General features: G+C 36.9%; 1 protein-coding gene across 8 annotated transcripts in view; it reads left to right on the plus strand.

The window, feature by feature from the left end:
- MAPK10 (mitogen-activated protein kinase 10) overlaps positions 1–25991 on the plus strand; it is a 445883-nt gene that overhangs the window by 404649 nt on the left and 15243 nt on the right. For all 8 annotated transcript variants that reach the window (XM_050790476.1, XM_050790479.1, XM_050790481.1 and 5 more), the window contains 2 exons: positions 22150–22213; positions 24389–24466. In XM_050790476.1, the coding sequence (XP_050646433.1) occupies positions 22150–22213; positions 24389–24466 (142 nt within the window). The remainder of the gene's footprint in view (positions 1–22149; positions 22214–24388; positions 24467–25991) is intronic.

Here is a 25991-nt window from a genome sequence, read left to right on the forward strand (position 1 = left end):
TTGGTGAGCAGCCCTGCTTAAGTTCCTAAAGGTTTACTTTAAGTAGTAGATTTGCTATTTGACACATTTTTCTTTGCTCCTTTGCTCTCAAAATCAATGAGGTTTAATTGCATGATGAACTTTTAAATACTATATTCTTCTTTAAGAAAAAAAAAATACCCGCCAGGCACTGTGGCTCAAGCTTGTAATCCCAGCACTTTGATAGGCCAAGGCGGGTGGATCCCTTGAACTCAGGAGTTTGAGACCAGCCTAGGCAACATGGCGAAATCCCGTCTCTACTAAAAATACAAAAATTAGCCAGGCATAGTGGCTTACACCAGCTACTTGGGAGGCTGTGGTGGGAGAATGGCTTAAATCTGGGAGGTGGAGTTTGCAGTGAACTGAGATTGCACCACTGCACTCCAGCCTAAGTGACAGAGGAAGACTCTGTCTCAAACAACAGCAACAACAACGCCCAAGTATACACGTACTCATCCTCCACGATTCAACATAACAAATGTTCATAGCACCCCTATGAATGCTGACACTGTACCAGATCTAGAGATGCACACAGGAGGGCATTTCTCTGCCCTTAAGAGCTCACTACCTAGCACTGAGTTTTCTTATGACCCCTAAGCGTTCCTTAGAGGAACTTCTGGGGGCTTTTGAAAAACACCCCCAAATTTTCTACCTATAATGATGTATTTACATCTTTCTGGACATCCAGCTCACAGGCTTTTTCAGATCTTTGGAGTTCCTTTTACTTCAAATTTAATTCTTAAAATTTTGAAAATCATGAATCTAGTAAAGAAAGTTTTCAGTGGGTGGCGGGAGGGGACTGCAAAAATGCTGATGATTTACTCTTAGACTAGATTATCATTTATAGACATAACAAAAAGGTTTAATACACTTTTTAGGAAATAGTTTATTCTCTTTGGGTAATTTAAAAATTTGTTTTAAAATTTTCTTTCATCTGTAAAGGTCCTACTTTTTTAAGGAAAGTGGTGGAGGGAGAAGTAACTGATAAATACAAAATATTATGCTTTCAATTTTTATTATTGTGATATAAAAAAACTATTAACATTATAAAAACAGTTTCTTGTGGTCCCAGACAACTTTAAAAAGGTATTGTTTTCAAGAAATAGAAATTAACAGCAACTGTCTACTCTTCAAGTAGCTAGTTCTTTTCTCATGCTGTGAGGCTTTCAGGGGTTCAGTTGACACGTGGCTTACAGCTTTAGCGTTGCATTATTCTTCAATGAATAATACAGATTTCATAAGAATGACAGACCCAGCTTTCCTCATACTTTGTTTCCACTTTGTTTTTCCAAGGACTCACTTGTTTGCAATATTTATTTTCCTCTGCCAATTGTGTCTCCAAAGATTTTTGTTTGTTTCTTTGTCCATTATCTAAGAAGGTGGTTATGTTGTGCATTGCAACTAAAAGGTGAGACGAACAAATGAACAACAAAAACACAAAAAAATTAACCAAATATCTTGTTTGAGAGTCATGCTTAGAGTTGGTGATGCTATCAATATTAGCAAGTAAACTAAGAAGTTTGACAGTCTAGGAGAGAAAGGAAAATAATCAGAAAGTATAATCATTAATGATGCTGAAAATGAATATGTGTGGTGATGTGAACACAGCTTTAAATGCTGTGGTATGTTTATGCTGACATTTTAAAATCTCTAAATGAAAACTATAGACATGAAGTCAGAATGTCATCACAGCTCTACATAGACCACAAGTCTGGAAGTTGAAGAGTTGCAAAAAGAACCGGAAAAAGGATAGGCAGAAACTATTCTTGGGTGCTAAATCATGGTAACCTTCAGATTCAGGGAAAAGGCTGAATCTCAACATTTTCTTCCCAAGTGTAGATCCATGACTTAGGCCCTAGGGCATTCGTTATATGTGAGGAGAAGGTAGAATAGATGAGACAGAATATTGAAAAGGTTACACTCCCTTTTTACAAGTATATTAAAAGTTTATGGTCTTTCCCAGAGTATGTGCTATAATAAAATTATGTCCCTTTCTAATGGCAGGGCGATTGTAAGAGTGATACACACCACTGCCATAACTTGCTGCAGGTTTCATATGCGACTCAGAGGGTTGTTTGTAGAATAATGGCCCACAATATCTTGTGAAAGAGAATAGAATGTATTGTTTGTAAAAAAATATATATATGTTTAATCGACAACCAAAAGATGCTCCCCACAATTTCTAATTCCAGGGAGAATCTGATTTCTATCTTTAGGTGCGTTTTGAAAGCTGACTTCCTCTTATGTTCCTCTGTAAAAAGTGAGAGATAATTAGCTAATTAGCTAAGCCTCAAGCACTTTTTCTGAAAATTTGTTACCTAAGATGTGTGTTGTTTTGGACTAAGTGAGCGTTAAGAACTTTTGGTGACTTTCTTTCATGATATATATGCCAGAATGCTGTTTTCATAGTACAGCAATCTGTTACTACTTTTTTATCTGAGCTAGGCCTGCTCATGCTTCTTGCACCATTCCTGTTTAATCATGAACAATAGTTTATTCCTAGCCAGAGTTCTTACATGCATAGTCACAGGTAGATTGTTTTAAGTAATGAATAGCTCCCCCAAGAATGGAAGGCTAAGCTTAAATCCAAGCAAAAAACTTGGCTTGCAATTATTAATTTAAAATATGGCCTTACATAATCTAGCTTTCCCAAAGCAAAGGGCTGTAGACAGACAATGGGAGAGGACCAAGAGTTATAGAGTGTGGAGACCAAGGTCATGGCACTGGGAGATAGTAGAACACAATGGAAACCTCTGTGGGTCAACAATTAGAGGACATGGACTCAAGGTCTCATCATACCTTGGACAGGTCCACCACATTCATTCACTTAAACTTTTGTTAAGCTTGAAGTGTACACTGCCATTGAGGATTCACTAATTCTAATAATAAAAAGACATAGTTCCTGTTATTTAGTAGTTTGTAGTAGAGTTGATAGATAAGTAAATAAGATATTATAACCATAGTACTAGTGCCAAAGGAATAAGGTATAACTCATTCTATAGCAACCATAGGAGGTTTTCAGGAGGAAGAAAAGTCTCGGGTGGGACCAAAAGGATAGGCAAGAGTTAGCCAAGTGAAATGGAGGTGGAAGAGTAGAATCTGGTAGACGAAGGAAGCAGCCTGGTCAACGGCCAGAAGAGAAGACGAATCAGGACACACCTGGGGAACTATGAGTTAATTCACTGTGAGCAGAGAAGGGAGTGGTGAGAAATGCAGCTGGAAATGGAAGCAGGGCCCTGATCAGGAAACACCCTTTAAGTCATTCCCAGAGGGTGCGCAAGCTGCAGGCTTGGGGGAACGGCTGTAGGGATTTTAATCAGGGAGTAACATAATGGGATTCATGTTTTAGGTAGATCATTCTTTCTACTGATGAAGTGATGATATAGTTGAAAGATTATTTAGGAAGCTAGTGAAGTAGTTGAGATAAAAGACGACAAAATGGACTTCAATGGCAATGGAGATGAAGAAAGAATGACATTTAGAGATGGTGGCATAATTGTATCAGTAATCTTTACCCATGAAACGTCCTGTCTAATAATATTTTAAAGGAAAAAAATATGTGAAAGTACCCAATTAACTTTGAAAACATAGGATGTTATTAAAGAGGGGTTTTTTTAAAGCTTATGGAAGTAATTGAACTATTTTAAACCGAACAGTTTTAGTCTATATGACATAAGAGAAATGGAAATGTTATCAGTTCCTATCATGTTAACACAAAAGCTCAGTTGGACTTATTTTCTTTTAAAATTACTCCTTAGAGTAATTACTTAATGAAAAGGCAAGCTCTGTTTTAAGAAAATCCACCATGAGATGTATTTATTAAATACATTAAAAAGTATTATTTAATAATGTATGTAATACATTAAAAAGTAGGAGCACTGGTAATACATTAAAAAGTAGGAGCAATGGTAATGTCTTATATTAGAAGATAGTTCTTTATGATTGTGTTTGTTTCTCAACCTTTTTTGTTCCCCAACATACTTGAGAGACAGTCACCAACTCATTAACGTCATAAACTCATCAATCTATATTAAAGCAATGATTCTTGATGTGGGGTATGGCAGATTCTTGTGGGCACGTTAATTACTTGGAAATAAATCCTCACTCTCAAGTGATTCTGTTCCCTATCTCCCTCTCCTCAGAGTACCCTTTCCCCACCACACATACCTTAGAAATTACTGCTCTTGGCGCAACTGGAAGATAAAGAATTTGTCTCATTCATTACCTCATCTATATAACTATGCGTTCCTAGAACACAGTGGGTTCTCAGAAATATTAGAAGAATTAATACAATGTTTCAATAATTCTCACATTGACTACTTTATTTAACCTTTCAACCCATGCTCCTTTTATTCATTGCCCCAGCCAAAAGAACCCCTATCACTACCTCCAGGTGTTAGTACATCCATTTTAAATAATTTTAAAATGATTTTACACAGACCCACAATTAAAGCCCTACATTCTCAACCGATACTCATTTCATTATGTCACAGTATCCTTTACAAAGTCCACTTTTCTTCATAAAGGTGGTATTAATAATTTATGTATTTAGAAAATTTAGAATTAAAATGAATTTACAATAATATTATTTGCCACTTTCTTTCTGATAAACATCTCATATGTAAATGTGGTACACAAATGCTTTCTTGTATAATGTGGCAAATGTATGGAATCCATGTAGGTAGAAGGGACAGTTTTTACTAGATTAGCAGAAGTCTTTATGCTTGATTGAAAGACTTCATTGGCCGGGTGTGGTGGCTCATGCCTGTAATCCCAGCACTTTGGGAGGTTGAGGTGGGTGGATCACCTGAGGTCAGGAGTTCGAGATCAGCCTGGCCAACATGGTGAAACCCCGCCCCTACTAAAAATACAAAAATTAGTTGGGTGTGGTGGCACATACCTGTAATCCCAGCTACTTGGGAGGCTGAGGCACGAGAATCACTTGAACCAGGGGGGTGGAGGTTGCAGTGAGCGGAGATCATGCCACTGCACTCCAGCCTGGGCAACAGAGTGAGACTTGGTCTCAAAAAAAAAAAAAAAAAAAAAAAAAAAAAAGAAAGAAAGACTTCATTAACCTAGAAACTTTATGTCGTGTTCTAAACTTTTTCAAAGAGATTAGTGGTAGGAAGGGGAAAAATAAAGATTTGTAACAAAAAGTATGTATATTTTAAAATTCATAAACACTTTGGAATTGAAAAAAATTATTAAATTTCAACCTAAAATGTAATATTATCCCTCTAACATTAGTGAAGTATACTCAGATCAATTTTCCTTAATAATGTTTCTAATTCTGTAGCTATGTTTCTTCGTTCACTGTGGATTTGTATCCTGGGGCTATTCATTGATGCTAACTGGAAGAGTGTGGTTTTCTGTGGTTAATGTCTCCAGGATGACTCCTTATTGGTTCATGTTACTAATGTAGAAGGGCTGAAGATCCTTTTTCCCTTGTTCATTTGCTTTTGTTTTGTGACTGTAGGGCAGAAGTGCAAATGACATGTGGCTTTAATAGACTAACTCAGCAATATCTGTGTTCAATGTGTTTATTTTTCACCTAGAACTATTTTCTAGTTCATTTTGAGCTCATATTTGTCCTACGGAATATCCTTGGGGCTAATGTGATCTTTTGCCTATGAAAAGAAAGGCTTGCAACAAAAGCTGTTGCTTCTCAGAATTTTAAGTTAACTCATTTTCTTTAGAACCTTCCATATGCCATTATCATATTACGCATTATGCTGCAATGATTCATTTTTATGTCTATCTTCCACAACTCTACTGCTGTAAAGTTCCTTGTGAGCAGAAATTCAGTTTTATCTACCGAGTGCAGACAAAACAGTGAGAGTAGTGGCAGGTGCGTAGTTATGGTCAGTAAATGCCATTTGAATTGAACTCAACTGTACTGTGCTGAGCACTTCTCCAGTGTTTATAAAACCCTTTCTGATATCCAATCTTATTTAAGCGTCAAAAAACTCTAGAAAATGATGACTATCCTCAACAACTCTTAACTGAACTTACCTTCTAAATATCCCCTGGCTCAGACCACTTCTCATCCCTTCATCTACGCAAACATCATTTCTACGCTGGACCATGTAATAATCTGGGACTTATTTCTCAGCACCATTCTTGTCCCTTGTGGTCCATTCTGCAGAATGCCTAGAATTTTCCTTTTAAAATATAAAACAGGTCACATTCATATAATTCCTCAGCTAACACCTTCCAATGCCTTCTTATCATATTTATAATAAAACTCAAAGTACTTATCATGGCTTGCAAGGCCCTACCACAGTGTTGTTTCAAATTTTATCATAACCCATAGTAAGAAGGGTGTTTTACGTTGCAACCCAGCGTGCATGTACAAGTGCACATGCATGTGCACACACATATACACACACACAAAAGAAAAACCATACACTGATATTTTCTATCTCACTTTACTCTTCTTGTTTACATTAAATGGTGCTGGTGATGAGCCACCAATTTGTTTTCATGACTGCAGTTTGGAAAACATTGCTCTACTTAGTCTGGCTCCTGCCTAGTTTTCTGATGTCACCTTTAGGCTTCCTTTTTCCACTCTGCTCCAGTATATGGCATCCTTGCGGTTTCCTTACCGCACCAAGCAAGCTCCCCCTTTAGGGTCTTTGTATTGTGTTTCCTTCTACCTGGTACATTCTTCCTCCAGATATTCACACTGCTCCCTCCTTTACTTCATTCAAATCTCTGCTCAGATGTTACCTTCTCAAAGAAGCCTTTTATGACCACCGTATGTAGAATAGTACTCTTTGGCCTCCCCCTTGCCCGTCATGCAGCACACATTCGTGGGTAACCTGGCAGTAAAACATAAGTAGACGACCTGCTTCTGGGTCGGGGTTTCCTACGCAGCAGCGCGGCTCCCTTGCTGTGATCTAGTGAAAGTCAGCCCTCGACACAAGGGTTTGTAAAAGTAATACAATAATTTAAAAAGTAAAACAAAACAAAAAAAAGAAGTTAAAAAGAAATTAAAAAGAAAAGAAAAAATAGAATAGTATACTCTGTTACACTCTAGCCTCTTAATCCTTTTTTTCTATGTGTCACTGTTTGACATTATGTATCTCTTTTTATTATCTGTCTCATCAAGTAGAATTTAAGATGCATAAAGAGAGAGACAGTGACTCTTTGGGGCACTGCTCTATCCCAGCGACCTAGAACACTGTCTGGCCCTTGGTAGTCATATAATCAATATTTGCTGAATGAATGTATCTGCGTTTTGAATTGAAGACACTGAAGCTCAGGATGTTAATGGATGTTAAGCACATTGCCTGTGATTGTGTGGCTAATATGTGCATATCAAAAGCTGGAATCTACTTTTTAAAAAATTATTTGAATAATGTCAGACATGTCATAATTTATTTCATCTCTTTACTTGGCCAATTTTTCCAAGTTAATATATAGTAGATTTTTGAATGCAGTAATTGTTCTTCACCAATGGTTCATACTTGTTGAATGTCTACTATGTACTATATACTGTGCTAGACTGGTGAACAAAGACACAATCTTTGTCCTCAATTCTTTGTCCCATAGTCTAGAGAGAAGATAAATAAGTAAATGTTGATACATATTCCAAATTTTAAGCTTATTGTACATTGGAAACACATATAAATAACTCAGTAATGTGGGTTAGAGAAGGCTGCTTGGAGTGATTAATTTTCAAACAGGAACATGATGGGCCAAAAGAGGAATTATCCAAGTGAAGAAAGACAAGCAGAAGAAAGGGTATATGCAAAAATCCCAGCGTCAAGAGAGGGTGGAGAGAATTGCAAAGCTTTCTGAGTGACTTAATGGAGAAGGGTGAGAAATTAGTTTGGGTTGGTAAGCAGGAACCAGATAAGGAAGGAGTTCCCAAGCATTGTCATGGACCACGGACACTATCCTAGGGTGAAGGGAAGCCATTCACTAGAAAGTGGGACAATAGCATTAGCAGATTTGAAGTTTCAAAGGGCCACCCTGTCCGCAGTGTGGGACTGGAGTTGAGAAAAGGGAGCCAGAAGGCAGGGGGATAGATCTGTAGTAATCTAAATTACTATAGACATGGGTAGAATATTCAAGAGATGTTTAGAAGCTAATAATCGACATGAATTGTAAATAATTAAATTTGGAATTTAAGGGAGGTGGAATTCAAAGATGACTAATAGCATATAGTAGTGGGTTAATAAGTAAGTGTTAAATGAATGAATGAAGAAAGAAAGATTCATGACCAGGGCACTGGGTGATTGGTGGTGCAATTACTGAGCCTTTTCAGTTAAAGAACCATAGAAAATTGTAATTTCCAAGGAGCAGGAAAGAGAAATTTCATTTTCAAGACATGATTGCACTTTTTGATGGTGTAGAGCTAATAAATTAGTGACCTACCATCTGAGAAAACTACAGAATAGAATGAAAAATAGAGAAAACTGAATTCAACTGCTTTGCCAAACCACTGGAGCATTATGTAATTAAGCTTTCTAATTACACTCAGTTCACATCATAATTAAAATTCACATTACTAGCTTTCAAAGGTTCCTCTGGTCACCTAGTGCTATGATGTCTCTAAGCAACATTAGTGCTTTCCATATATAACACGTTATAATTCCATGCTTTGTGCATTGCAAGTACTTAAGAGAGTTTTGTTGAATTACCTGGTATGATATTTGTTCAACATTTGAAAGTAGTTCTCTCTTGAATAAAGCAGTAGATGAAAATCTTTCATTGCAAACGAAGTGACTTGCCCAAGATCACTCGTCTTACTAGTGCCAGAGTCAATGGTGCTTCAAGTTCAGTGCTCTTTCCATTGTTCCTTTCGGAAAACCTGTGACGCATTATGAGGCTCAGAGATTCTTCCTGCCCACTTTAGTCTACAAACCACATTTGATTATGAGACACAAATCTTGTGTCCACTTTGATTACAATTCACAAATTTCTTTGTCCTGTTCTTTAAAACCATAGCATGGTATATCTCTCCAGAATGATTGTATTCTACTAAGAACTAGATGTCATTAAAGACTGAGAGAAAATCACCTACTTTCTCTAGAATGTTTTCTTTTGCATCTATACAAATGAAACATAATTAGGCAAATGACAAGACTTGCTTTTCTACTGTAAAGCGGTTAGAGCAGAGAGGTCTTAATCTTTGCTGCACATTAGAATCATTTGGGATGTTTTAAAAGTGTCCTGACACCAACGCCTCACCCCAGAACAATTAAATCAGAATATCTGAGGTGGGATCTAGGCAGCAGTATTTTTAAAACTCCCAGATGATTTCAATTGCAGCCATAGTTGAACCATAGACTAGTGCAATTTGGTGAAAATGATGAACACACACGCACAAAGCACCTCTTACTTAATGTTTTCATTTTTTCTTGCCACAAGGTGGCAGCATCACAATATATTGCACATTCTCGCTCCTCTGAGTGGACATGGAAATTTGTATTTAGAATCTTGATTAATAGCATTTCGAGAGCCTCGTCAGCTAGAGATAAACATTGCCTTTTTCCCTGCTGTTCTCTGTTGCTTTGTTTGCCTAATAAAACGTTAAAATATATTTCAATAGGTTGAATTAGTAGGAACTATAAGCCTTTGGTGGAAAAATGCAAAGAACACAGACTTTGCATTCAGTTAGATTTGGCTTAAAATATGGCTACTAACTCATAGATTTTTAAATCTTTGTGTGCCTCAGTTGCATACTTGGAATAGGAGGTTTGTCACAAAGACTAAATGAGATAATATATGAAAATCCACTTGCTACGAATGGTAGTAGAACGATGAAGACGTTGAGAAGAAAACATGATAATCCTGTGATAGAGTCATTTACAGAAGATCCAGGAAAACCCAGAATACCGTACTCTTTTATTTATATAGCCTTTATTTTCTTCATGTGGGTCTCTTCCTTGTCTCTGTGTGTCCTATGTTTCAGTTTACAGTGGCAATTACTTCTTACAAATAAACATGTTCTAGTCTCTTTCATTTCAAAGAACAAAGAATCAAAACCCACCTTTATTTTTAACTACACTTCTACCTTTAACAATGCAAGTATGTCTTCCAGCTTTATAGCCAAGTCTCTGTAAAACATTAGTCTTTGTTTACTCACAGTTACTCCAGTTCACTTTTCAAACATTGACAGTGCTTTCTCTAAATTCACCAGTGGCCTCTTAGGTGCCAAGTCCAAAAAAATGGGTATCTCATGTATTTGCCCATTTGAATAAGCTGACAGTACCCTCCTTCCTGCACCCCTGCATGTTAATTTCTGTGGTGGCAGCACACCTATTCTCCCGCAGCCTCCATTGCTCAGTGTGAGTTGTTCTCTCTTCCCTTAGAATTGTGCATCCCAGAAATTTTTTCTTTATAGCCCTAATTTCTTTTGTCTCTGGGAGTCTTATCTTCCACCACAGCCTTAATTGTAATTATCATAAATGTCTCAAATCTACACATTGTCTCAGAGTTGGCCTGAGTTCCAGAGGTATAAATCTAATGGTCACTGGAATTGAAATTGGCATTGCAAAATCAACATGTTAAATATTAAACTGGCCATACCTCCTCTCCACACCAAATCTATGCCTTCTCCTTCTCCTTCCAATTCATGGCACTACTTTCTATCCAGGTTTTCATCTGGATAATGAGGTACCTTGGAATCTTTCTTTCTATTCCCTCAGCCCCCTTCACATCCAAGGTGACTGGAAAATTTAATCAATTTGCATTCAAGGTAAGTATTGATAGGTAAGGACTTAATACTGCCATTTAGCTCATTGTTTTTTGATTGTTCTTTGTTCCTTTCTTCCTCTCTTACTGTCTTTTTTTTCGGATAAAATGATTTTCTCTTTGATTCCTTACTTTGTATCTTTTGCGTCTCTACCATAAATTTTTACTTTGTGGTTACCATGAGGATTACAAAAACATCTTATAGTTATAACAAGCTACTTTAAGCTGATAATAACTTTTTGCTTGCATTTAAAACAAAACTATACTTTTACTCCACCATTCCTCTCACATTTGAAATTTTTGATGTCACAATTAACATATTTTTGTATTGTGTATCCCTTAACACATTTTTTTTTTTTCATTTTTAAGTTCTGGGATACATGTGCATAACGTGCAGTTTTGTTGCATAGGTAAACATGTGCTATGGTGGTTTGCTGCATCTATCAACCCAGCTTCTAGGTTTTAAGCCCCACATGCATTAGGTATTGGTCCAAATGCTCTCCCTCCCCTTGCCCCCAACCCTCTGACAGACCCTGGTGTAGGATGTTCCCCTTCCTGTATCCATGTGTTCTCATTGTTCAATTCTCACTTATGAGTGAGAACATGCGGTGTTTGGTTTTCGGTTCCTGTGCTAGTTGTTAGTTTGCGGAGGATGATGGCTTCCAGCTTCATCCATATCCCTGTAAAGGACATGAACTCATTCTTTTTTATTGCTGCATAGTATTCCATGGTGCATATGTGCCACCTTTTCTTTATCCAGTCTATCACTGATTTTTTTATCCAGTCTATCACTGATGAGCATGTGCGTTGGTTGCAAGTTTTGCTATTGTGAACAGTGCTGCAATAAACATACATGTGCATGTGTCTTTATAATAGAATGATTTATAATCCTTTGGATATATACCCAGTACTGGGATTGCCGGTTCAAATGCTATTTCTGGTTCCAGATCTTTGAGGAATCACTACACTGTCTTCCACAATGGTTGAACTAATTTACACTCCCGGCAACAGTGTAAAAGCATTCCTATTTCTCCACAGCCTCGCCAACATCTGTTATTTCCTGACTTTTTAATAATTGCCATTCTGACTGGTATGAGATGGTATCTCACTGTGGTTTTGATCTGCACTTCGCTAATGACCAGTGATGATGAGCTTTTTTTCATATGTTTGTTAGTTGCATAAATGTCTTCTTTTGAGAAGTGTCTGTTCATGTCCTTCGCCCCCTTTTGATGGGGTTGTTTGTTTTCTTCTTGTAAATTTAAGTTCCTGGTAGATTCTGGATATTAGACCTTTGTCAAATGAGTAGATTGCAAAAAATTTCTCCCTTTCTGTAAGATGTCTGTTCACTCAGGTGATAGTTTCTTTTGCTGTGCAGAGGTTCTTTAGTTTAATTAGATCCCATTTGTCAATTTTTCTTTTGTTGCAATTACTTTTGGTGTTTTAGTCATGAAGTCTTTGCCCATGCCTGTGTCCTGAATGGTATTGCCTAGGTTTTCTTCTGGGGTTTTTATGGTTTGAGGTCTTACATTTAAGTCTTTAATCTATCTTGAGTTAATTTTTGTATAAGGTGTAAGGAAGGGGTCCAGTTTCAGTTTTCTGTATATGGTTGGCCAGTTTTTCCAGCATCATTTATTAAATAGGGAATTGTTTCCCCATTGCTTGTTTTTGTCAGGTTTGTCGAAGATCAGGTGGTTGTAGATGCCTTAACACATCATTGTAGCTATTATTATTCTTAATAGTTTTTTTCTTTTTCATCTTCATGGTGAAGATATAGGAGAATTATATACCACCATTACAGTATTAGGGTGTTCTGAGTTTGACTGTGTACTTACCTTTATAAGTGAGTTTTACACTTTCACACGTTTTTGTGTCACTAATTAGAATGCTTTTCTTTTAGCCTGAAGAACTCTCTTAAGCATTTCTTGTGACACAGGTCTGGTGGTGATGAACTCCCTCAACTTTTATTTTGGAAAGACCTTATCTCTCCTTTTCTGAAGGACAACTTTGTGGGGTACAGTATTCCTGATTGATAGTTTTTTTTAATTTTAGCATTTTGATTATATTGTCCCATACACTCCTGGCCTGTAAGGTTTCTGTTGAAAAATCTGCTAGCTTGATAGGAACACTCCCTTAAATGTTATTTGCTTCTTTTCTCTTGGTGCCTTCAAGATCCTTTCTTTGTCTTTGATTTTTGTTGATTTCTTTATGATATGTCTTGGTGTAATCTTGTTTGAATTGAATCTGATTAGAGACCTTTAACTTTCCTCTACCTGAATATATCTTTCCAGAGATTTGAAAAACCTTGTGCTACTATTTCCTGAAACATGCTTCCTACCCCTTTTCTGTCTCTTCTTGAACTCAAAAATGTGCTCTTTTGATGCTCTCCCATAAATCACTTAAACTTTCTCTATTTGTTTTCATTTTTTCTCTTCTGACCACATGTTTTTAAATAACTGGTCTTCAAGCCTACAAGTTCTTTCTTCTTCTTGATCAATCCTACTATTGCATTTTTCTTTTCATTCATTATATTCAGCAATAGGATTTCTGTTTGTCTTTGAAAAATAATTTCAATCTCTCTGTTAAATTTGTTTTATTTATTGTTTTCTTGATTTTATTACATTGTTTCCCTGTAATTTTTTTGAAGCTTGTTGAGCTTCCTTAACAATTATTTTGAATTTTTTGTCTCTTAGTTTATATATTTCCATTTCTCTTGAGTCAGCCATTGGGAGATTTTTGTATTTTTTTGGCGGTTTATGTCACCTCAGCTTTTCATGTTTCTTATTTCCTTACATTGATATCTGTGCATCTGAAGAAGTCAGGGCTTATTCCAGTCTTTGCAGACTGGCTTTGTCTGGGAAAACTCTTTATCAGTCAGCCTTTCCATAGATCCTGTGCATGCCATTTGGTGTGGTCTAAGGATAGGCCTGCTGTTGGAATCCTCAGGCAGGTTGGCTGGGTGTCTGGGTGCCTGGGTCAGCAAGTGGGTGGGTCTATAGGGTTGAGCCTAAGTCTATATCCACAAGTGTGGACCTATTGATTAAGTCCACATGGATGGGCCAGAAGTCTGGGTACACAAGGGCAGACCTAATGCCTATATCTGCAAATATTTGCCTACATCTGCAGAGGTTGGCCTTATCCTTGGGTCCACAGGGGCCTACTTGGCTCTGGGATGGGCTTTGAGTCTGAGTCTGCAGGAAATAGTCAGTTACTGGGATGGATCTAATGTCCAGGATTATAGGGGACAGCCCAGGGCTGGAGAAGTTCCAGAGGCTGGGGTGCTAAGGTAGACCTGACAGTAGAGTGGTCCAGAGACTGAGTCTGCTGTATAGACCTTGAATCTAGGGCTACAAGCTCCTGATCAGTGCCGGGAAAGGTGTGGAAGCTCAGTTCACAAGTACTAGCTTGGTGTCTAGGGCTGTGAGGGCCTCTTTGGTGCTGGGTTTTACTGTGGCAGGCCCAGTGTTGGGGTCCAAGGCAAAGTCTGACGCTCACTTGCTTCTCCTTCCATCGTGTGGAGAGTATCTGTCTCCATGTTGTGCTGTCTGGTGCCGGGGGAAGAGTGAAGCAGGTAATGTGAAACTGTCCTTCCTCTCTCTGCATTGCATCTTTTCTTATTTCTGTGCTATATCCAGGTGCTGAAACCTCTCACCTGGTTTCCTTCACTTTTGTGAAGGTATTTTTGTGTGTGGATAGTTGTTCAACTTGATGTTTCTGTGGGAGAGGGAGCACTGGAGAGCCTTATTTTATCATCTTGCTGATATCTCCTCAACTCACACTTTTAAAAGGCATTTATTTCATCTGTAGTAGTATATTATCTAATTTCTGTTTAAGAACACAGACATAGTTCCTGAAACTTGCTGAAGCAATTTTAAATAATCAACTGATAGTACGTCACAAAATGCCATATATCTACTTTTAGAAGGAAATGAAGTTTTTGGTAATTGGAAACCAGGTCACTGGCTTAATGCATAGTAAGGTCACATTACTGAGAAATCATAGGAATTAATTATATCTAATCAATTCTCTTGATAATTGTGCACATTGCAATAATATTTTCATTATTTTGGCTGATTGTTGGTAAGACTGTTTGTGTAACAAATACTGAGCTCCATTTTGGGGTAATGAACTGCTGTTGGTCCTACAGAGAATATAAGGTTTTAGAGAAAAATTGAACATGCTAAACTGTGCCATTAGCCAAATAAAACCATGAAAGTACATATCATTTAATGCTACACAGACTCATTTTACCAAAATTTTAATTTTCTAATTAAAAGGTGAAAATTTAAGAAGTCCTAGTCATCAAATTAAGAAAAAAAAATTAGAAAGCTTATTCTATATGTGTAGATTCAAGGAAATATGAAATCAAAATGTTGCATATTTCCTCAATGGATTTCCTGTCCTATCTAATTTTGTACTTATACCCTTCTTGCTTAAAGCCTTTTAATAAACCATGCATCTTTTGACAATCATCAAACTGCCAAGCTTAATAAGAAAAAACAAAGCATATTTCAATAAGATACAATATCATGCACTTTGATCCAGATGTTGAATTAATAGTGAATGCACACACCGAGAGACAGTGCTATTTAAAGCTTTCATTGACATTTTAAACAAGGCAGCAGAGCACAGGGAGATCCTTAATTAGGACAAAGCAGACAAACACCAACAACTTGATGATTGTCATATGGTTCAGACCATGAGTGGTAGGGAAAAGTGTCAGTTCAGGGCTCAAAGATGAATCAAAGGAACAACTTTGTACGACTTAGATTTCTCATATCTGGTTTTTATCTCTTTAGAGATTCATGTGTTTAGAGGTCTTTGATGTTCATGATACTTTGACAAAAAGTGTTTAAGAATATAAGTGTTGATTGCTTGTATGATAGTTGCCAGCTCTAGCTGTATGTGTAGACTGACAGAAAATTGGAACAGAAATCAGTGTGTGGCAGGCTCAAATTTGTCTTTAATGAATATCTTTTACAGGTGTCAAATTATCCAGTTTAATGTTTCTGTTTCTTCAACCCATAGGAATCCCATTATTCTGTCTTTTCCCATAAGAGACCATAAATGTATTCATCTGTCACTAATTAACTCTGTGATTCTGGGCAAATCACTTATGCTTTCTCAGTTTCTATATTCTCATTTGAAAATTGAATAAGGATGGCATTGGATAATCTCTGAACTTTCTTTTACCACTAATATCCTATAATGCTGTTGAAAAAAGAATTATCTCAAAAATTCAGTAAAAAATAAAATCACACATTTTACTCATGAATATTACTTGTATATATGGGATAAAATGAATGAAGTCACAAGAAAGAGCAACTTTTTTTTTTTTTTTTTTTTTTTTTTTTTTTTGAGGTGGAGTCACCCAGGCTGGAGTACAGTGCTGTGATCTTGGCTCACTGCAATCTCTGCCTCCCAGGTTAATGCCATTCTCCTGCCTCAATCTCCCAAGTAGCTGGGAATACAGGTGCCTACCACAGCGCCCAGCTAATTTTTTATACTTGTAGTAGAGACAGGGTTTCACCATGTTAGCCAGGATGGTCTCGATCTCCTGACTTCGTGATCTGCCCACCTTGGCCTCCCAAAGTGCTGGGATTACAGGCAGAAAGAGCAACTTTTACCTTCAAAAGATCAATTAGGAATTGAACAGGTACTTGTTAAAGAGATCTCTTTAGTAAAAAGTCATGTCCAACAGCAAGAACTCCATAGAATGCCCGCAGAATCCACAGTTTTCCACTATAGATTTATTATGTAGAGTTCTACTCTTGTCTGTACTATCTGCCAACAGCCATATTTTATAACTGAATTTTACGTTCCTAAAAATAGAGAAAATGGAAGGAAATGCTGACGTGCTGTCTCAGAGAAGCAAAAGGTACATCTGCAATTGTTGAAACCTCAGTGTTAGAAAAACATTGCAATTCAGTTGTTTTCTGTGTCCTCAAATTACTGTATACCTTAGATCTCTAATATGGCATGTCACAACATTGCTATGTAGAGCGTCCACATATTTATCCTCCAAACCACAACACTTAAAGGAGAGAAGGGGGTAAGGGCTACTAATAATTACAAGGACAATAAGCATAAGGTGGAACTATTTTGTACAAACTGGGAAATATGGTCACCCTATTGGCTTATGTTTCTATTTCTTGTTTTACAAAGATGTTCACTTTAAATATCGTTTTGTTAGCCTTTATTTTAGATTCAACAGTATTGACACTTGCTCTGGGTTACTCTTTAAATTTGTTTTTAATAAAACTTTCATCATTAATTAGCTATATGACTTCATGATATATTTTTTAAAATTTCTTTGAATCTTAGTTTCCTGACTCTGAGGATTATTAGGGTATATATAAGGACAGCTTAAGATATGGTGGTTTCTCAGAAAAAAAAAAAGTGGTTTTCTTTAACTAGATAGAGGACAGTGTTTTTCTTTTAAGTTCTCAAAGAGACTTGGGAGAGTAGATCTGAGATCATTATACTTTTTCTAGTGTCACAATTGTTCTATAGTTTCTTTCCTTTTAGTTATATATTGGTGTTGAAAATCTTTTTCTACATTTTTTTCAATTGTTTAGGTGATGTCTCATATTAATGTTCTCCACCGAAGATCTATCTGGATCTTTCTGGGGGTGATAGCAATTTAAAGTTTGGAAAGCTTTCAAAGGGTTCAGAGGCTTGCTTTCTATCATGCATTGCTGGTGCCCTGAGAGTCAAAATCTTTATGTGCTTCATTTGCAAGAAACAACCAATTACTTACTTTTTGTGAAATTCTACTCGCTTGACTTCTATAACATTGCAATATTCTCATTTTTCATGTATTTCTCTAGCTGTTCTCTTTTTCCTTTGTGAACTTATCTTTCTTTGTCCAATCTTTAAACCTTGATTTGACCATTTACTCTCTATATCCACATATCTTCCCTGGGTGACCTCATCCACTGTCATAGTTTCAACAAACATCTCTTGCTGGTAGTCTCAAATCTATACATCTCTATTCAACAGCATTCCTCTGAACTTCAGATTATATACTTAACTTTCAAGTCAACATCTCTGTTCACATAGTGCTTAGGCTCACCTCTCTACCAATCTCATTTCCACTTTTCCATTCTCGATTTCTTTACATGGCTTCACCAACACGATCATCTTCCTGGGTACTCAGCTTAGAAACTGGGGACTCATATTCTTCTCTCCCATCACATGCGTTCAGTCAAAAACCAAATTCTACCAACTTTATTTATTAATATTTATTAATTATACCTGAATCTGTATTTTTCATTCACCCTCATTTTTTTTTTTTTACCACAGTCAGAACTTTTAATATTTTTTATAGATCATGCAATGGCTCCCTACCTCTTCTACCTGCTTACAGTTGCATCTTTCTTCAATCCACCTGTAAACTTGACTGGGCCATTCTCTTACAAACTCTTCAGTGATTTCTCTTCTTTCTTCCATATCATGATACCCTGGATTTTTTTTTTTTTTTTTTTTTTTTTTTTGAGACAGAGTCTCACTCTGTCACCCAGGCTGGAGTGTAGTGGCACAATCTCGGCTCACTGCAACCTTCACCTCCCGGGTTCAAGTGATTCTCCTGCCTCAGCCTCCTGAGTAGCTGGGATTGCAGGTGCCTGCCACCATGCCCAGCTAATTTTTGTATCTTTAGTAGAGGTGAGGTTTCACCATGTTGGCCAGGTTGGTCTCGAACTCCTGACTTCAAATAATCCACCCACCTCGGCCTCCCAAAGTGCTGGGATTACAGGCATGAGCAACAGTGCCTGGCCCCCTGGATCATCCTTGATTCACCCTTTGTCTGACCCTTCTGCTTCTCTAGGTACAGCTCTTATATCTTGTCACTTCTCACCACATGTTTTATTTTACTGTGACAAAATTCCTTCTTGTTTTCTTGGCATGCATGTACACACAGAGAAGCACATGCACCACCACCACCACTACCACCACCACCACCACCACCACCCTTATTCTGTTTTCTACATACTGTGACTTGGCTTATAATGTGCTTTTGGCATAGAGTCACCTTTTGTCCTCCTTCTTTTATCTTGACAACCTCCCACACATCTTTTGCTCACGGAATAAGCATCACTTACTCCAGGAAATAAAATCCAGGCTTTGTTAGGACGTCTCCACTCTGTTCCCTTGGACCATATACATGTTTCTATCATTTATCATGTTGTGTGCTAACGATCTGTTTTGCATCAGTCTTACCCCAGTAAATTGTGAACTCCTTGTGGTCAGCAATCACACTATTCAGTTTTGAAATCTCAGTTTTTTATATAGTCTGCCATGTGTTAGGTGTCCAGACCTTTACTGAATGAATACATTTAATAAAGAAACCAATAAATTCTACTATTTATTAATTCACAGTGACCATGTACTTGTTTATGTTTCTTCCTCATTTAATTGAAACAATTTGGACATGTTTCATCAGTATAAAATTCATATAATTGACCACCCATATAAATTCATATAAAATTAACCATCAATAGAAATATGTCTAATCCATTTTAAGTTATTGCTTATGCAATCCATATAAATTTGTGTTTCAATTTTTGCAGTAATTTCAACCAAGGAAGTGAAGTTCAAATCCCCCAAAATATTAGGAAAGATGTTTACAGTCTTTTGAAAAAATATTCAAAGGGTGAAAGTCACAGGCCCTGATAACTCTCCATATACTATCCTTAACTTCCTCTTATCCTTCATTTCTCACATATCAAATTATTCTTATCTGCTAAACTCTCCTAAAATACTCTGTCAACAGACATCTCCGGGGCATTTTTCTTTATCCCCACTCCTCATTTATTTTTTATTTACACTGTCACTTAACAAGAGAATAATTCCTATTAAATAAGGTGGGGAAAGAGCATAAGCGAGTGCTTAAATACCAACTTCTCTTTAGCAGAAGGAGGCAGGGAATGTTTTGGACTATCTCATCCTGATGATTGCTGCCAAACACTTATGTGTGTGTGTTGTAACATTGCTCTCTTTGGATTATTGGTCAATTATTCTTTTATATTGTCACATAGAAGACACCTGTATGTGCATGTGCCCTTTTACTGGAGGTGACATTTGCATTTCCTCTTTAAAAAACAAACAAAAATTTGAATATGTAGTAAATTTGCAGAGGCCGTCGAACAAATACTATAAATTCAAGTGTGTTTAAAGCAGCCCTCTTGGTTTGTTGAAAGGAAAAATCTTGAACTCAGCACTTTGCTTTCTCTCTTGCAGTTGGTTTGTGATTAGCGTCTGTGTACTTTGTGCTTTTTATATCAGCAACAGCTGTACACTGAGGCTCCTAGGGAAACCTCTTCAAAATAGCTTTGTTGCAAAAAGAAAATGGCATTTATGAACTTTGGCAGGAACTGTACTCTTGAGCCATGTTCAATTTTAAAACTTGAATGGAAAAATCCACTGCATGGAGAAGCCAGCCAGGCAGGATCATGAGCTGGATCTATTGTTAGAAGAAGAAGGAGGTGCCAACAGCTCAGAGGGCTCTGGGGGCTCTGAGAGCTTACGTACACTGAGTCCTGCAGGGGTCCTGGACAAGGCCACTTGGATGGGGGCCTAACCACAGCATTACACATGCTCAGGAAGAGGCAAAGGCGGAAATTTACCACTTGGCAAAGCGTCTTCACAAAACCAGACTTGGCTTTGTGGTAGCTTCCTTAGGTAATGGTTTCACAATTTTTCAAAAATAACTTCATTTTACTCATTCTCTCACTAAGTCAGAATGTTTCTATTATTTGAGAGTTCTTGATAGAGGTGGAAGGTTCTACCTCAGTCAGGTCCTGAGAGCAGTGCCTGACTATCCCAGTCCTGTCACCTATATATGGTCAATGTGTTGTGTTCTTACTATTGTCTGGGGTGGTGTGAGAGTCTCGTTTTGCTCAGTTGTCAGTGCTGACAGCTGCTGAGAGCTCCTCAGCCAGCCACTTCTGAATTGCAGTAGGTGAGGTTTACAGCCTTCTGCCCCAGTAACAGTCAAACGTGCTAAAACAATGTCTGGCTCCGTGAGTAGTTATTTCTCAATACCTCAGTATTATGCTAAGTTACTTCACCACAGTTGTGCCAAGTCTTCTATTTTCATAGCCAGATACTTTGCAGGATGTGAGGCCCCAGCATGCCAGGGCTAGAGTGAATATTTGTGTCTGTCATGATTCAAGCTACCAGAGATTTTGCATGAATTAGAGAAGGGTCACTTTAGCCCGAGGGTGCTGCTCATGAGCCAAAAAGCTCTCACAGAAGCCAGAAGCTGTCTCTGAAAATCATGTCCAGCGCTTTCCTTACTATAATAGCCATTTTCGAAAGGTCTGTGTCCTAAAGGGCTTGCATCACTCTTATTGAGTGACTCTTTTAGTTTTTCACAAAAACTATTGCTTTTGGAGTATTGGACGGGGCAGCCAAAACTTGATAGCTCTTCTTTGCGCTCAGTCCGGTTCCAACCAGTGTAGCCCCTCAGCCTTGTCTTTCTCTACCCCATGGTGATTTAGTTTTCCAAGAGCCTTTTTATTTTTTTTCTTTCCATGTCACTTGGCCTGAATTGGAGCTACCCTAGCCACCATGATAGATCTCCTAAAGTCTAAATATCAGGAAGAAGAGGTCAGAGAATTTATTTGAGATTCTACTTCCTGGTAGGCACATAGGTTTGTGAAAATCCCTCCTTTTCCACATTTGATCTCCACATGGGAAGAGAAATGCTGGCTCTGTAAGTCAGACTGAAGGCCCTATCGCATCATTTCTACTGGAGAGGACTAACCAAGGGCCATTCAGGGATTCAAGGTGACCCACCTCTACAGTCAACTGGCAGTTTCTTCAGGTTAAAATAAACAAAAAGCTTAAAATCATTTAAGTATAGGGCACATAGCAATATAAACACGTATTCTATGATATTTCATGAAAAATAAAAAGGTTGATTTGGTCTCAATTTTTTTTTTTTTGTATTGAGGACTAGTACTATGGTCTGTTGAGAAATATTATAAACTTTTCTTCAGGGAAGGTCTAAAAATAGAACACAATCTTACTAGCCTAGAAGGATTTTAGCATGGTTCTCTTCTAAGGCAAGTGAATGAAGGAGAATGAAGCTTCTGGGCCATTGTAATCAAGTGTTTTGTCTGCTTTTTAAAAGACCAGTCATTAATTGCTTAGGCGTGGTTTCTAAATCAGAAGATGTCAGAAAGTGAGCTCTCAGGATTTGGGTTCTGCTGCAAATATTGCAACAATCAGCAAATATTGCAATATGAATGAATCCCCCATAAGTTTACGGGAAAATTTTAACTTCTGAACTACTGTAATTATTTCGTAATTTATATACGGTTCCAATCACCAAAATAAATGAGTGCAAGGTATTCTCATGCATTGTAAGAGTTTAGTCGTGTTTACATTATTGCACAAAGATTATTATGTGTTTTTATTTGGCAGCCTCCACCTCAGATATATGACAAGCAGTTGGATGAAAGAGAACACACAATTGAAGAATGGAAAGGTAACTCTACTACTTAAAAATGTATACTTTTTATTTTATCAAACTCAGAAAGTATCACTAAAGCTTTGCTTGTAAAAACAATTTACTAAAAGATGATTTGCTGATTGCTATTCTCTTAGACCATTTTTAAAGCTCCTAAAACTTCATTTGTCTTTTTATGCCAAAAGCAATGTTGTATTTGCTCAAGAATGAAAGGCATTTACCACTGATACCTTTTAAAATGGTACTGATTGTCAGTGTTTGTCATGGTCGGGGGCAAGCTTTAGCTCAGAATTCCAGAATAAAACTTTCTATGTTTGTACATAAAATCATCATATGAAACATGAAATTAAAATTAATTCTGAGATGGTATTAGACTTTAGAAAATAAAAGATAGTTAATATATGAGTTTACTCATTGGACTGATAAGACTTGAGAATTTAAATAGAAAATATGTGTATCTAAGTAGCCTATTTTTTTCTTTAACATAAAAATTAGAATGAATGAATGCATTAATTCATTTTTCAGCAAAACTTTTCCAAACACATACTGCATTTTTAAGATTATACTCAGAGTAAAATAAAGCAGAAAAACAATTGACTTAAAAAGAATTGTTAAACTAATCTGAATCACTACAGAATAGAAAAATATGGGAAAGTCAAATGCAGATTGTAACAAATGATCAGATCAAAATGGGAAGAGCTGAAGGGAAGGAACATTTGAGTTACCTTGCAGGAATTAATAAGTGTAAATTAGGAAAAGAAAAATATTTAGAAAAGATCAGATAAAGGATTAAGAGGAAAACAAAGGATAGGAATAAGCAGAAAATGTTACAAAGATACTAAACAGGGCCAGGAGTGATGACTCACACCTGTAATCCCAGCAGTTTGGGAGGCTGAGGCTGGGGGATCACTTAAGCCCGGGAGTTCAGAACCAACCTAGACAACATAGGGAGACCCTGACTCTACCAGAAACATACAAAAATTAGCCGGGCATAGTGGCACACACCTGTAGTCCCACCTACTCAGGAGACTGAGGTGGGAGGATCACTTGAATCCAGGAAGTTGAGGCTGCAGTGAGCCATGATTGTGCCATTGTACTCAAGCCTGGGTGACAGAGAAAGTCTCTGTCTCTCTCTCTATATATGTAAAATAAAAAAGAAAATAAAAAAAATTTTGAAAGATACTAAAGAGATTCCACTGGTCAAGAGATTCCAGGGTCATGTTGGTGAATATGGAAAAATGAACATATACATAAAGCAGATCAAGTGAAAAAAGATGCTGGGTATAGATGAAAAAGGCTTGCTTTCATCCAAGTAAGGACAGGAAGACACTCCTTAGGAGCTCATGAATAGGTGGGTGATAGGATATAACCATCATTTGAGGACATGGACTAAATTGTGAGAAATTGGGAGAAAGAAGTACCTGTAAAAGGTGATGATTATACAGATTATAAGCCATTGCAAAGCAAGAATGAGTAGAGCTGAATGATTTTTAGCTAAAAGGGACAAAGTAAACAGAACTGCAACTCTCCAATTTAACTCTAGCATTCAGAAAGCCAAAAATGGATGCCAGTCTGAGAGTAAATGAACCAAATTTTTTAATGTGTTTGGTTTTTGGCAAGTTTAGATTTACAAGTCCAAGATATGAGTGTGGAAAAAAAAAACAGATGCAGTAAGAGATGGAAGTTGTAAAGATTGGTAAAAATTTAAAGTCATGAGAATATGTGCATTTCATAGGAAGTGAGTATAAAAGAAAAATGGATGTTCAAAGCCATAAAAATTTTTACTAGATGAAGCTTGAATGTATTAGTGGTTACCCCAAAGAATTCAGAAAACAAGTAAAACGTGTGTTTCTTGTTTCATGTATGTAGAAATAAATGTTATTTATGTAGAAATGTATGTAGAAATAAATAGTGTATATATAGAGAGAAATAAATAGTATGTTTCATGTACGTAGAAATAAATTTTCATGCATTGATTTCTTCAGCTGCTTTATTGGATACCTATTTGTGCCAAGCTCTCTGCTAATTACAAGGCAATATAGAAATAGAAATAGAGCAGTAAAGGAATCTCAATTGATTTTTAATTTACTCAACCTTATCAAAACAGTATTATTTGCCATTAAGTAATGAATTTCCCTGTGGATGAAGGAGAAATTTGTTTTCTATAATAACACAGCTAACTGTTTCTTACAGAACTTATCTACAAGGAAGTAATGAACTCAGAAGAGAAGACTAAAAATGGCGTAGTAAAAGGACAGCCTTCTCCTTCAGGTACTCACTCTCTGTGAATAACCAATAAACTAGTACTTGTGTAATTTCTTGACCTTTTCGTAGGGGTTGCAGCAAATAACATTGCTTGAAGAGCAGATGGAAAAATATCACATGGTTGTTTCCTTATAATGATTTTAGTTTTATTTCTTTTGATATTCAGTGTGGCATTCATTCTGATTATTCTGATTGTAATGGTCCAGCACAAAAACTTTTTCATCAATCATTTTAAGATAGTAATGAATCCTGAAGAAAATGTTAACATGGGCTAAAGGGTAAATGCGCCTCATCAAAATTCAGAGTCATAATGCCCTTTTGACCGTCAAGTCAATGTGGAGATCAGGAATCCTTTCAGCCACAACCTCTTCCCTCATTCATTCTTAGTGTTTGAACTCTTCTCAAGGTTGATGTGACAATAGTTGAAACATCTACCAAGATGGACTCCAGTTAAAGTCAGCTTGGAAAATTTTTTGTTTGCTAGCTATAGAATCTAACACACAATTGTACATATGTATTTTTTACTGATCCTAGTAATGTGCTTTAGTACGACTTGAGACAATTTACTTATTAATGCTAATATGTTTTTTCCTAAGACCTATGCTCTCACTATAAAGAGTTTTAGAAAATGTGATGGTTTTTTTTTCAGCTTTAAAAAAACTACATTCAAATGCTGCTAGCAAAAATATGGGCTACAAATGCCTAGTTTTGAGAAAAACTGATTAGGGTGTTGTTTTCCTAAGTTATTTTAGGAAAAAAGATGTAGGATGAAATAATTAATCAATTATTCATACAGATACTACTCTTTGAATAACTAATTTACACCCCAAACCAATATGATACCCAAACAGATGCAATTCGGTTATGACATGCTTTTCTCACCAGTGGGACTTGAAAAAATACTCAGTTTTATCCCAAGTTTTTCCTTTCCTCAAAGAAGGTTAAGGGAGTCACTGGAGTTGTTTTCCATACTGCCGTCTCTACTCATTCACCCTAGCGTACAGATTGGCACAGTCCACAGAAGCTGCTTCACACTCATCCGCGTGTTCGGCCTGTTGCTCATTAAAAAACTAGAAGACAGAATCCAAAAGCCTCAAGATGCCACCTGCTGAGGCAGAACGATTCCTTGTTTTAAGAATTCCTATGATGACCAGAACATATTGTCATGTACTCATTAAGCAGCAGAAATAACAGAATTTAGCCACGGGTGACCTAGCACCTTAGGCTGGGCTGGGACAAATTTTAGTAGAACCTATTCTATTCATCTTCAGTTCAAGTTATCATTACTTCATTTCCTTTTCATACCACCTTACCCCAAAAGACTTTTTATATCTTCCCAAAGAATAGGATCTTTCCTTTCTATAGATCCTACTAGTTGCTGTATGTTAAATATTTGACCTCTTGTCTTACATCCTTTATTGATTGTAATTTCATTGAGAAGACTGTATGCATTTATCTTTGTGTCCCATGTAGTGCCTGGGTGCTGTGCCTTGCACACAGTAGTAGCTCAATAAATATTTATTAATTTGAA

Source organism: Macaca thibetana, chromosome 5 (genome assembly GCF_024542745.1).
Source record: "Macaca thibetana thibetana isolate TM-01 chromosome 5, ASM2454274v1, whole genome shotgun sequence".
Taxonomy (NCBI): domain Eukaryota; kingdom Metazoa; phylum Chordata; class Mammalia; order Primates; family Cercopithecidae; genus Macaca; species Macaca thibetana.